The sequence below is a fragment of the Medicago truncatula genome, chromosome 1 (assembly GCF_003473485.1).
Source record: "Medicago truncatula cultivar Jemalong A17 chromosome 1, MtrunA17r5.0-ANR, whole genome shotgun sequence".
Classification (NCBI taxonomy): Eukaryota; Viridiplantae; Streptophyta; class Magnoliopsida; order Fabales; family Fabaceae; genus Medicago; species Medicago truncatula.
The window spans coordinates 6947705-6961949 of NC_053042.1; the positions used below are offsets into that span (position 1 = coordinate 6947705).

The 14245-nt window shown below is 33.4% G+C and overlaps 2 protein-coding genes across 3 annotated transcripts; both read right to left on the reverse strand.

The window, feature by feature from the left end:
- Positions 1 to 773: 773 nt before the first annotated feature.
- LOC25482126 (protein LIKE COV 3) lies at positions 774 to 4017 on the reverse strand. Its single transcript, XM_013610628.3, has 6 exons — positions 3504 to 4017; positions 3251 to 3303; positions 2781 to 2890; positions 1909 to 2076; positions 1175 to 1399; positions 774 to 1026 (listed from the first exon to the last, which is right to left on the reverse strand). Exons 1-6 carry the CDS (start codon positions 3636 to 3638, stop codon positions 917 to 919), a joined length of 801 nt encoding a protein of 266 aa, XP_013466082.1. The 5' UTR covers positions 3639 to 4017; the 3' UTR covers positions 774 to 916.
- Positions 4018 to 7478: 3461 nt separating this feature from the next.
- LOC25482127 (glucan endo-1,3-beta-glucosidase 7) lies at positions 7479 to 12268 on the reverse strand. 2 transcript variants are annotated; one of them, XM_013610631.3, is made up of 5 exons: positions 12112 to 12268; positions 10556 to 11223; positions 9419 to 9781; positions 8689 to 9004; positions 7479 to 7789 (listed from the first exon to the last, which is right to left on the reverse strand). In XM_013610631.3, exons 1-5 carry the CDS (start codon positions 12164 to 12166, stop codon positions 7752 to 7754), a joined length of 1440 nt encoding a protein of 479 aa, XP_013466085.1. In that variant the 5' UTR covers positions 12167 to 12268; the 3' UTR covers positions 7479 to 7751. The 2 variants fall into 2 exon arrangements, with proteins under 2 accessions (XP_013466085.1, XP_024631149.1); XM_024775381.2 differs by lacking the exon at positions 7479 to 7789 and having other exon boundaries at positions 8947 to 9210.
- Positions 12269 to 14245: the final 1977 nt, after the last annotated feature.

Sequence of the window (14245 nt, forward strand, 5' to 3'; positions counted from 1 at the left end):
TTCTTTACTAAGAATGCACCACAAGAAAAGCAAGAATATCACTTCAAATAACAAACAAAAAAAAATAAAATTTGTTAATTTGCCAAAAGTCATGTGCGGTTATTATTGTGTTAAAATCAACGTATCAAATATTTTTGTGCCTTTCTTGTGTCAATCCTTTGTAAAGTTGAGCATTGTCCTTCTTTGTATCTATGTATTTTTATGGTGTTATGTTAAATGAATATGGTAATAATTGACATATTTATAAAATAAATTTAATTAAAAAATATTTAACATTTTCAATTTTGAAGTATTTTTTTCAGTTGTGTTATATGTTGATCTCATAAAATGTGTTGTATTTGTTTTGTGTGTGATTTTTAATAAAATTATTAGTTTAGTACAAACATAATATTAAATTCATATTTTAAAGTGATGAATTATTATTTTTTTTAGAGAAAAGTGATGAATTTCTTAAAATATATGTATCTCATTAAAATGGTTTTGATATGATATGAGGAGGTCAGTAGAGTCTTTGAAGTAGTTGGCAAAAATGTATGTATCTCAATTCATCATGACTCACATAACGCATAAGAGTTCAACTTATTAAATTAGACAAGAAGAAATCAGATGAAACTCTAAGCTCATTTATGGATCATTTTAATGAAAAAACGTCCTAAATAACAAATCTAAATCCAATCGTGGAACTACACACCAATAGCTATATAAAAAAAATAAAAATTATGCATTTTCTACTAAAGGAAAGTAAACTAATCAAAATCCATATGATTGAGCAATTGAACGAATAAAATGGACAACCTTCTTAAAATAAATAAATAAATGGACAACCTAGAGATAATACAAAATTCTATTTACTATGATCAACACAGAAACCACAATTGAAATGAACACACACTTGTGCTCACAAATTATCCCATCATTATACTTTTGATGTTGCAAAGGATATGGGGATTCTTGAGGCAAGTTTGGCATGAGCATCTCCAGTAGTCATTACTTGAGGTATTGACATGCCACCAGATATAACAATTTCTGTATCAACACATGAGAACAAAAATTATTAACGAAAATCGAAAAACTTTGGTGGGAATAACAATACAAAATTATTAACCAGATATAACAATTTTAATACAAAAGTTTTGTTTACCAAGTATTATGTGGCAAGGAACTTTATACATACCTATTCCTTCACGAACAGAGAGATTAGGCCTCAAAATATCATTTGGGCTAACGAGAAAAATATCTCCAAGGTACAGGTGATTGGTGGGAATATAAACACAATAAAGCTCTTCTTCATCTCTGCTCTTTCGTAGTATAACTGTAGATGTGATGAATCCTAATGCATACTCTCCAATACGAGGATGTCTAACAAGGGCCACTTCCTTGAAAGCATTAGAGCTTTGATCTGGAAGTAGGTAAAAACCTTATAGTATCAAACAAAATCATAACTATGTCTAATTTGTACAAGTAAGTCAGTCTTGCACTATGCACATGTTTATTTTCACCATTGAATCAATTAACGATCTAATGATGGAAATAAATTTTCTGTTTGCAAAAGCTAAAAATGATTTGCTAAAAAACTCGCTAGCACAAGGCATGCTAAGCGAAGAAAATTACAGTCAAACATGATCCATTGGTGTAACACTATTGACAACGGTTCTTTACAAACAAAAACAAATAGCGTGTGCAATACTTTTCACGTAAGCACCATAGAATTAGCCCAAAAATTTATGTGAGGTTTGAGTTGAATATATACATGGAAAATGTGGCATAGACCGATACATCAACAACACATATGGTTGCATTGAATTACTGTATTTTCTCGAATTATTATTGATGCCAACATAGTGATTAATGATTAAGATGGAAGAAAATATAATAAGTTAGGAGAATACATTTAAAAAATATACATACCCGGTGATATTGCAGCACTAATTTGCTTGGAGGCAGCATATATGTAGCTTACAAGAGGCATTTTCTTGATGAACAATTCACCTAAGGTAAGGACAGAAGCTCCTAACCATGATGACATAAAAATTCCAACTAGGAAGATGAAAGTGATGGATGTAACAAATCCGAGACCTGCCCAATTAATCAAATTTTGTAACATATGATATGATATTTCTTATTTTTTTGCAAGAGATATATATTTGTATTCAACCTTAAAATATATATATATATATATATATATATATATATATATATATATATATATATATATATATATATATATTTGTATTCAAGTTTATCAAATGAATCTATGCCGCTTGATTTTGCAAGGGATATATGGTGCTCAGCGACCACATGCTTTTTATTATGCTTTGCTTCAAATGAAAAGAAACAACATATATAGTGAAAAATTCTTTTGAGAATTAAATATTTTCAGACGATTATATCAATCAATTAGAAAAATGCATTGGCATTGGCCATGAATTATATGCTCCACCCCAAAAAATATGCAATTTTTAAAATCCAAATGGTGATAGTTTATTATCCTAATTAAAGCTATACTGTTCCAATATGAATTTTATAAAACTTAACCTATACATTAGAGTCTATTAAATCAATGTCCTCTTAAAGCTATAACCAAGCACATGACGAAATACTTTAACAATTAACCTGTCTCCCGAGGTATCACTTGGTTGAAAGTTTCTCTCTTCAACCTCGAGAAACTCGGTTTGAAACCCGACAGCCAGATACTTTAACAGTTAAGCTTAATTAAACAATGTAAAGAAAATGGCTCGTATTCATAAATCAAAATGCAAGAAATATAGACATGAACTTACCAAAAACATTGATCCCAAGATGATTATACACAGGGGAGAAAAAACCATCAACAAACCGAACAAATCCCCATGTGATATAGAATGTTATTGCAATGGGAAGAAGGATCACACTGCATATTACGTCACATTGTTAATATTTCCACCAAAGAATGGTAACAATCAGAACAATCTTCATGAGTGTTGCTATAAAAAACTTCATAGAAAATCACCTAGAACCTCTACCAAAATTTTCATGTACTCTCAACCATTTGGACCATAAAAGTTTAGTGGTTCAATTTGTCTTCTATTACCACCATGTCACTATGTGAACCTCTCTAACCATGTATATCTCAATAGAATGCATTCATTGGCAAAAAAAAAAACGTAAAAGATAAATTCAATCATGAATTAATATATAGTATCAAATCATATCTTAAAAAAACAAGAAAACTTATGAGTGATCATCCAAATAAACAAAGATGTATACGTACCATCCTGTCATAAACTTCTTTGAGGCCCAGCTTCGAATCACTTTAGAAAATGCCTGAAATAATTAAGTGAACAAAGAAATTTCATTTTGTCAAGTATAATAAATAACAAAGTGGAATTAAAGAAGAAAAAGAAATGCCACGATTAAATCAATTATGACATTTTACATTTTCATCAAATTAAAGAAGAAAAGTCGGTGTAACACTAACAAATGTTACATGTAATTTGATCTCTTATCGTATATATGAACGTTACCTCCTGGCCGGAGTGATGTTGGGTGGAGAGAACCATTCCACCCGGTGACGAAGAAGTTGATGATGATTTAGAGCCTCCATTTTCAGGAATTTTTGACACTGGAATGAGAAGCTCCAGATCTCGTGAAGCAGACATCCTCTTTCTTATTCTCCCTACTATTGTTACTTCTCTCTTTCAGGGTCTAGGAACGAGGGATATTCGGAAACATGCAACAGAATGTTAATTAACATTTTTTTTTAACAAAAATAATGTTAATTAACATAAAATTTGACCAATTATCAAGCTTAACAACATCCTCTTGTGTTGTTTGTGCATGTGCACTTTTGTTTTTACTTAGTAATTGTGACATGTCATGTTTTAATTTGGAGAAGTGGTCATAAATAAACGAGAGTGATTCTATTTTACCCTTTGTGAGCCATTTGGCATCCTATTACTTACGCAATCACTTTTGTTAGAATATTAGCTCATGAATATCACCATTCCTTTTGACACAATTGAAATAATTTGTATTGCTAAAAAAATGAAATAATTTGTGTATAAGCATCCCTTTGTGTCTAATTTTGACTATATTTTTATAAGAAGTGGGAAGCAAATTCCATTATGTGCTTATGGTCTTTTTTTATTGAGCAATATTTTTCATATTATTACCATTAGTCCATGCATATACACTACGGTTTAAAAATATGATAAGTTTTTGTACCAAAAAAAATGTGATAAGTTTTGAATTGATCAAGATCTGTGGAAGAACACTTGTGTACCAAATTGAAAAGATAACATAACTAAAATTTTCGTTGAAATATTGGATTAGCTTTGCGAGCTTGAAGAATGCTTTTCCAATGTTTTATCAATTATGTTTTATCAATTATCAGAGGATTTGGAAGTCTTTATTGCTGATATGGGACAGTGGAGGGATGGAGTTTAGGTGTGGAATTTCAAGGTGGGTGAATAAAACTTTATCTCCTTTAGGTAAGGGTGTCGTTCATTGCTTGTTTTGGTCAGAGGCGTCCCTGAGGGGGTGCAAACAGCTCAAACGAGTTGGGCCTCCCTCAAGGATGGGCCTCAAGAGTGGGGGTTCCTCATGATTGATTTTGGTGTTAAGCGGGGGTTCCTCGTGTATATGGCTAGGGTTGGGAATAGGCCAAACCGGCCTACAGGGGCCTATGGCCTGGCCTTTTTAAGTCTGGCCTGGCCTGGTTTGTTTATTAAAAAGGCTAGGCTTAGGCTTTTTAAAAAGCTTATTTAAGTAAATAGGTCAGGCTTAGGCTATCAAAAAAGCCTATGAAGCCTAATAGGTCGGCCTGTTTATGCATGTTAGGGTTCACAGTGGACCTTTTAAATAGGCTTTAAAGTTTTATAGTGAAATAAGTTTTTAAGGCTTTATAGTAGTGATAGACAAGTCTTACACTGAAATAGGCTCTGAGGCCTACTAAGTCTATTTAAAAGTAGATAAAATGAAATGTTTAGTGACTTTAATAGTAAGTAGGCCTGTAAATATGCTTTTAGGTCAGGCCAGGCTTTTAAATAGGCCAGGCCAGGCAAAAAAAAAGGCTTATGAAAGGCCATAGGTCAGGCTCAGGCCTGCAAATTTTTTCGTAGGCCAGACTCAGACCTATCAAAGCCTCATGTATATGGCTAGGGTTGGGAATAGGCCAAGCCGGCCTACAGGGGCCTATGGCCTGACCTTTTTAAGTCTGGTCTGGCCTGACTTGTTTATTAAAAAGGCTAGGCTTAGGCTTTTTAAAAAGCTTATTAATGTAAATAGGTCAGGCTTAGGCTATCAAAAAAGCCTATGAAGCCTAATAGGTCGGCCTGTTTATGCATGTTAGACTTCATAGTGAACTTTTTAAATAGGCTTTAAAGCTTTATAGTGAAATAAGTTTTTAAGGCCTTACAGTAGTGATAGAGAAGTCTTACACTGAAATAGGCTTTGAGGCCTACTAAGCCTATTTAAAAGTAGATAAAATGGAATGTTTAGTGACTTTAATAGTAAGTAGGCCTGTAAATAGGCTTTCAGGTTAGGCCAGGCTTTTAAATAGGCCAGACCAGGCCAAAAAAATAGGCTTATGAAAGGTCATAGGTCAGGCTCAGGCCTACAAATTTTTTCGTAGGCCAGACTCAGACCTATCAAAGCCTCATGTATATGGCTAGGGTTGGGAATAGGCCAAGCCGGCCTACAGGGGCCTATGGCCTGACCTTTTTAAGTCTGGTCTAGCCTGACTTGTTTATTAAAAAGGCTAGGCTTAGGCTTTTTAAAAAGCTTATTTATGTAAATAGGTCAGGCTTAGGCTATCAAAAAAGCCTATGAAGCCTAATAGGTCGGCCTGTTTATGCATGTTAGACTTCATAGTGAACTTTTTAAATAGGCGTTAAAGCTTTATAGTGAAATAAGTTTTTAAGGCCTTATAGTAGTGATAGAGAAGTCTTACACTGAAATAGGCTTTGAGGCCTACTAAGCCTATTTAAAAGTAGATAAAATGGAATGTTTAGTGACTTTAATAGTAAGTAGGCCTGTAAATAGGCTTTCAGGTCAGGCCAGACTTTTAAATAGGCCAGACCAGGCCAAAAAAATAGGCTTATGAAAGGCCATAGGTCAGGCTCAGGCCTGCAAATTTTTTCGTAGGCCAGACTCAGACCTATCAAAGCCTCATGTATATGGCTAGGGTTGGGAATAAGCCAAGCCGGCCTACAGGGGCCTATGGCCTGACCTTTTTAAGTCTGGTCTAGCCTGACTTGTTTATTAAAAAGGCTAGGCTTAGGCTTTTTAAAAAGCTTATTTATGTAAATAGGTCAGGCTTAGGCTATCAAAAAAGCCTATGAAGCCTAATAGGTCGGCCTGTTTATGCATGTTAGACTTCATAGTGAACTTTTTAAATAGGCTTTAAAGCTTTATAGTGAAATAAGTTTTTAAGGCCTTATAGTAGTGATAGAGAAGTCTTACACTGAAATAGGCTTTGAGGCCTACTAAGCCTATTTAAAAGTAGATAAAATGGAATGTTTAGTGACTTTAATAGTAAGTAGGCCTGTAAATAGGCTTTCAGGTCAGGCCAGACTTTTAAATAGGCCTGGCCAGGCCAAAAAAATAGGCTTATGAAAGGCTATAGGCCAGGCTCAGGCCTGCAAATTTTTTCGTAGGCCAGGCTCAGGCCTATCAAAGCCTGGCCTGGCCTAGCCTATTCCCAACCCTATATACGGCAATCATTTTCACCTCTGGATGTACCGCATATATACGATACTTTGTATTTATCTTTTAAAAAATATAAATAGAACATTGCTCTTTTAAAAAAATACGTTTTGATTTTATCACTGACCTCTTTTCATTCTCAGAACCGAGCCTCCGAATTTTCAAGGACGGCCCTGGTTTTGGTAATAAGATAGCTCTAAAATTACTCGATCATATTTGTCAATTAGATCTTACTTACAGTCCCATAATCTTTGAATGGTTGATCAAAATATTGACTCTTACTTGAAGAGTATAGTACCCTTAAAGCTTCTATCATTTTATTTTTGGAGATTACTATTGGATAAAATTCATACAAGAACTGCCTTTGCTAGCAGAGGAGTTTTATAAATAGCTTTGGTAGTAGAGAAGTCTTGTATTTTCTATGATTCTGATGAGAACTCTTCACATTTATTTATTGTGTGCACTAATCACATTTCCTTTCAAAAAACAAAATTAACAAAATTTGGTTAATATTAATGCTTGAATTGGCTTTTCTATTAATAAACTTGAAACAAACACACCCTTAATTTTAATTTTATTTTGGGGCTTCATTTTTGTCGTTAACGGTTATACCAAAATTCCCTTAATTAAATAAAAACAGTTATAGCAAAATTGCCTATCTCATTGCTTATGTATCATCATAACATTCCATTTTTAGTGATGTAGCAGAGTGTCTCATGCTTTAGCAATAATTTCTCAACAAGTTAAGTTTACCTATAAAAGATGACAAAATTCTAAGAAAGAAAAACATCATATTATTTGAATAACTTGGATATCAAGATTTCAATAATGACTCAACAAACATACATCATAGAAAATGCACAGCTTGCTTCTAATAGAGACATTAAAAACGTTAACAGAAATAGAGGAGGAGGAAGACCCTCCTCTGCACAGACACCACTCTTTTATTTCCGAGCACTCTTCAAACCAAAACATTTTTTTAACGATAATTAATAAACAATAATTAAAAGTTAAAACAACAAAAATAAAAATAGCATCATCCTTTATCTACTTTCTTGTTTTTTAGGTTATGCATTCCCTCCAGTATAAATACAACTATTATAACCTACAAAATAAACAAAGCATATATTGTAAAGTGAGCATTCAATTTAGTAAAATAATCAAAGTAGTTCAATCGTCTAGAAATTTAAAATCATATCTTCCACACTCTCAATTGCCAAAATCTAAAGTGATAAACAAGACAAAAGTCATATAACTTTCAGAAAACACTTCCACTTTTGTTTTTGAAACTCAGATGTGGTGGTCAAGTCCTATGGTTTGTTTGGGCTTTGGCTAATCACCGGAGGTTGTTTCCTCTTGACTTTGTTACTGTGTTGTTCTCTTTGTGTTGTTGTTAGTGGTCTTTTGGCACACCTTGTGCGAAGAGATTGCTATCGCTTTTGGTAATATAATTTCATTTTGGCTTGTTCAAAAAAAAAAAATCTAAAGGGATAAACAAGACAAAAGTTATTAGAAAATGGTGTACCAAGTCAGAACCAATTTGCCCCACTAATAATCAGTTATTACCTAATTAATAGAGAATACAAAAGACCCTAATATAGTATTGTCTAAAAGGAACTTGCCTACTATAAAATGAGCTATCCATGGATAAAGTAAAAATCTACCATTGATTATTGACAAGAAAATCAATTGATGTTTTTTTTTTTTGGTCAAGTAGCCTAGTGGCCAGAGCTCACACAATTTAATTGTGGAAAAGTGGAGTGTCCGGGGTTCGAACCTCGGCCCCTGCATATAAAATGCAATATCCCTACCAACTGAGCTAAGCTCACGGGGATAATCAATTGATGTTGTTATTCAAACACATTTTATAATTTGTTATAATTTTGCACATACTATGTTTTATGGTTGAGATTATAGCTTTCTCACTATAGAAAAATTGAATTTCTCAAAGATCGGAAGATAGGATATAAAAAAATGTCGCGCAAAAACCGCATGAGAACTTACTTGGGTTATTTGATGTTAGTGTGGCTGTTTGTGAAAAATCACAAGTTAATGGATTTTGCCCAACAGTGTGATAGAAGAGATTCATGGCGTATGCAGCATGGTTAGCTAACGTGTTAGGTTCAAAACAAGCACCTCCTGGTTGGATTAAGCTACAATCAATCCCCTGCCCACAAGCATAATCCAAATTTGCTTGTAGTTGCACATCAGTTAATCCTGCTTTTGGCACACACCATGCTATGTTACTATTATACGGCGTTGTTGGACTTGGAACTTTTGGCGTTGAATTCATAGGAGATTTTGACACATCTTGATTAATCTTCAATAAAATTCAGAATTACAAAATGTTATACACTACTAGAACAACATTAAGATAAGATATGTGAGCATGATTAATGATTGCAAAATGCTGGCTTCATGTCCGTTTAAGAATTCCGCTTTGTTTGGTGTATGATTGTGGCCTTTTGGTGTAGAACTTGGGCCTGTTGGTGCTGGAATCACTGGAGTTTTCGATACTTCCGGAGTCTTCAATCAAATTCAAAAATACATAGTTAAGAGCAAGTACTCTAGAACAGCATCAAGATGAGAGCTATGAAAATGATGATACTTGATGGTAGAACTTGAAGGTTCATGGTTTATGCCCATTAAACTATTTGAAGTCCGTAATCATTAATCAACGACAATATTTAATGAATGATGATGTAATAATTTAATAAAGAGATAGAATTCATACCGGGGAGACCACGGGGCTGCTAGTAGGTGTAGGAGTAGTGCTTTGTTGCTTAGAGAGGCCAGCGTCATAGATCATCGATTGATCAGTGTTGTAAAGCCCAAAGGCTTTCTCAGAACCAGCTCCAGGCTTCAAGTCCTCATCATACAAGGCAAAGATGTATGTGTCCACTGATTTTCCTGGCATCAGGGGTGTCCCAACCTTAGATCGCAGGTGCTTAATCAGATTACCGTTGTAAGCCTTTGCATTCTCAATGCTCGGTCCAGCCTCGTCGTTATCTCCTTTGTAAGGCCACCCTGTCTCCGCAACCACAATCTCAACATCCTTAAAACCCATAGAATCTAGTGCAGATCTAACAGCATCCACCTGCACAATACACACAAAAAGATGCATTTTAGACATCAAGATTACCATGAGAGCTAATGTATAACTTTTTTGCTCAAAAATAAGAGTTATATTATTTAACTCCATAGTACACGAAATATTCTCAAATATGATTATTTCACAGGATCATCCCTAGTGTGACAACTATGAGTTTAATGGTTATGTGCCGGTGCGGTGCCGACCATGTTTTTTTCATGTATATTCAATCGTATTCATATCTTCCATGATGTCAGTTTGATAAATTATTTAACTCCACAAATATATGTATTGTGAAGTATGATGGGATGCTAGTGTAAATTTCTTTTTGCACTGACGCCAGATAGCCTTTAAACCCAATAACTATACACTAGATAGTCTTTAAGCTCAATAACCATACAGTTTCTCAAATCATATAGCAGTATAATAGAATAGATTAAATAAAACCTGACATTTATACGTAAAATGTGCAGTTATATTTTCCTTAATTCTTATTCTTATGTCTTCAAAGTTGTTTATGAACCATAAAGCATGAACACCGCACACACCGACAAAATTTTAAGAAAATGACATAATGTAATGTAACGGACACTTGGACACACCTTCCATCACAAGTGTCGATGCTACATACTAGTTGTCTAGTTTAATCTTTTACGAATACAAAGTAAACTAAATAATAAATTATCATTATAAAACTATATAAACAAGGAATTTAGCTTCTGCAAAAAAAAAAAAAACTATATAAACAAGGAATTAATCAGAATTGATGTTTGGACTAACCTGAGCATCAAACATATTCATGTAATTGAGCTTAGTATTTGCATCAACCCGACCGGCATTCGGTTGGAAAAGGCAAAAAGCTAAATTATCAGCCCTTCCAGGATCACTTTTATAAGCAAAATAAGGATAAGGATTAATAGCAAAAGGAGAACCAGTATCCTTATTAAACGACAACAAACCCTGCAAAACGGTACTATATTCATCATGAAAACTTCCAGCAGAAGGTGGCTCCGAGTTTTTCAAAACCGACATCGTATGAACAGTAGAAACCCTAATTTTACCACCAAGAGAAGCTTCATCAAGCGCTTTTTGAATGTTCTGTATAGCTGGTAACATTCCGTTTATGAGATTTGTATCATTTGAAGTGATGACTTCGTTGCCGACGGTGATGAGGATGATGTTGCTGGCGGGATAGTAAGGGAGGACGTTGGTCGATATCCAGGTTTTGGCGAAACTTGGATCGGAAGCGAGGGAGGGAATGTCGCCGTTTGCGGCTCCGATTACGATTCCGATTCCGGTGTTTGCGAGGGATTTTATTATGGCGGGATCGGTTCCGTATAGTCGTACTTTTTCAAAGGCGGTGGTTTGGAGGAGTTTTGCGGTTGCGGATGCTGGTGGAAGGTTGTCGGCGACTTGGCCATAGTTCACTCCGAGGAATGGGTCAGATTCTGCAAACAACAATAAACTGTGTAAATTTTTTTAACAAAAAATAACGTTAGTAATTTAAAAAATTAACTTTCTAAAGTAAATTTTTTGTTTAATTATATTTTGCATCCTAGTTTTTTCAATGAATTGGTCCTCTCTTTAAAAATTCTTCTCAATTTTCGTCAATTTCTAAAAATTCTTAGGCTAAAAAATGATGTTTTGGTATATGCTTCAGATGATATATGATATATAAATTGATATATAATAATTTAGATAATTCAATTAGATTAGTTCGGTGGGATTGGTTTGGGACCTCAGCGGGTAAAATTCAGAGTTTAAGAAGTTTCAAAATTAAGCCAATTTTTTTTTTTTTTAATTCTCAGTTTTTGATATTGAAAGAGGCCTTGACCCGAAGACTATAAACACTATAAAGTTTGACTAAGAAGTAATCAAGGAAATGAAATTTTACAAATGATTCCTTCAATCATGATTCAAAAAGAGGTTCTTTGTAACGATTCAAACTCATTCACACATAGCTTTTGATTTTTTTATCAAGTAACTCTCGTAATTATTATAAGCTCAGTTTAATTCATAAAATTAGAAATTATGGACTATTTCAAACAAAAATAGAAACTTCACTTTCCTTTTTCCGTTTAGAACAAATTTAAAAGAGCGGTAAAAGTAAACAAATGAAAAGATGCTAGCGGTTAAAACATCTTCAAAATTAAAGGATATGTAAAGAAGAATTTAAGATTTAATGAAACAAAGAAACAAGTGAATCATGAAACTTCAGTTCAGTTCCGATCTAAGGAAAGGTTTTGATCTAAGGAAAGGTTTTGACTTTAGAGTAAAACAAAAGTTTCATGTGTAAGTGTAACTGAGATTGAAAGAAGGGTTGTGAGGAAACTTACTTGCAAGGTTGAATGCCAGAAAGAGCAGAAGAAAGCTAGAAACCATTTTTGTCATGTTTACGTTGGGAAGACTTTGAAACTGCACTTAAAACCAAAAGGAGTAACGGAAATATATAGCAAGTCATCAAAGGGTAAACCTGTAAATTAACAAGGGTTAGGTTTTTATTTTGACAAAGCATTATTTTATAAAGCACACACTTAAATTTAAAATTTATAAAGTAAAGTAATGTATGTGGCTACTTAATATGCATTTCAAAAAGTGAACATTTGAGATTCAATAAAAAAAAGTTAACATTTGAATAAAATCATTAGTGAAAACTTTTTGTTTTGTTTAATCCATTTAGTTTAGCAGTAAAACTTGTACACGCTAGACTGTAAGTGGAGTATTAAGTACAATTTACATGAGTTTGAATTTACTCAAGTTGTTTCGAGTTTTTGTTGTGTTTAACTTTTTTAGACCGATGGATGTATAAATGTATTTAGACACCCTCATTGTTTAAACTAACTTTTAAAATAAGATACAAGATTATTTAATATGATTATTTTATTATTAAAGTGAGGTTAAAAATTGTTCCGGTTTATAAATTGTTGGTGTGTAAATGTGTTTGAATATTCTTATCATTTAAGTTAATTTTTAGTTAGAGATCGGTTCAATTTAGCAAAACTCACAATCTAGCAAATCAAATTTTTTAGAGGATTAATTAAAAAAATCATTTGTGTAAACTCCATAGGAATCAGTTATGCATTACCTAGTAGCTATTCCTTGCATGTTAAACAAAGAACATTCTCGCAGTCGAACACGAAGTCACGTAATAGCATAAAAGTGAGACGGTTTTGAACGACGCATAAAGTAAAGGTAGCATTTTATATTTGATCACGTCCTTGATCAAAAGCAGCGCTTAGTGGAATGTTTTTTTGCTTCCAGGAGCAAGTAAGGACTAAGGAAACTTTGGCAAGGTTGGCACAATCCATGAGCAAGCAATCTTTTTACGTTTTTAATAGTTTAATAAAAATACCACCATCAGTCAGAGAAAAAAAATCACAAATAGCACACTTTTTTTCTTACCAAAATAATTTTTACGAAGTTAAATAACAATGACAATTTATGTCGATGAATCAAGGTGGATTATCCCTTTTCAACCGGATTTTTTCATATACTTTTGTTTTTAACTTTTACCATATTAATAACTATATTTTATTAAAAAAAATACCATGATATTTTTAGGATTATGAATAAAAATATAAATGTTACCTAATTTTTCAGGCCAATGATAATTAATTAATATATAATATTAGACGATGGCTTAAATAAAACCAAGAATTTTTTTTCTTTCTCGAATACAGTCTAACATTTAATTAGACCTTTAAAAAAAAACATTCAATGGACTTGTTTATTTTTTGTAACATGCCTAGTTAAACTTTTTGATCATGTAGGCGTGCTAGGATATATCTTCGAGCTTAGGTCAATTGAACTCGATATGAAACTCATTTAGACTCATGTAGGTGAGTCAAGATGCACCGTCTATTTATCTGGGCCTCATATAAGATTAGTGCAAAATTCTTTGGACTAACTCATCGAAAATATTACGGAGATAAATCAAACATAAAATCTTAAAATAAACACATTCCAAAGTTTCGCGTGAACGTCATCGAACCAATTCAAATAGGTTTTGAGAGATGGTAATTTTAGTTAGTATACTTAGATTTTATCACTAAAAAAGGATGAGGCAACTTAGGCAGTGCCATCCAGACACATCCATCCTTTCAAAGTTTCAAACCAATGTGCTAGGGTAAACTTTGTACATTCTTTTGGCAAATACTTGCTGTGAGGACCGAATTCAGCACTTAACACCTCAATTATTTCCAAATAAACGAGTTGGTGTTGCCAAGTATTATAACAAACGATTCAAATTCAAATATAAGGTCAAAAAATAGTGCTTTATAACAAAAGTAAAGCAAATACAATAAAGACGTGTGATGTGGGTGCTTGTTTCCTCTTTTGGCTTGGCTCCACATTCAAAGTTAAGCAAAAATCTAAGTTAAATTGCATTGTGGCTTTTAATGAGAAAGTAGTGTTGTGGGAGTCGGACGAAGGGGTAGGCCACGGCCTCCACTTTCGCTAAATAATTGTTCA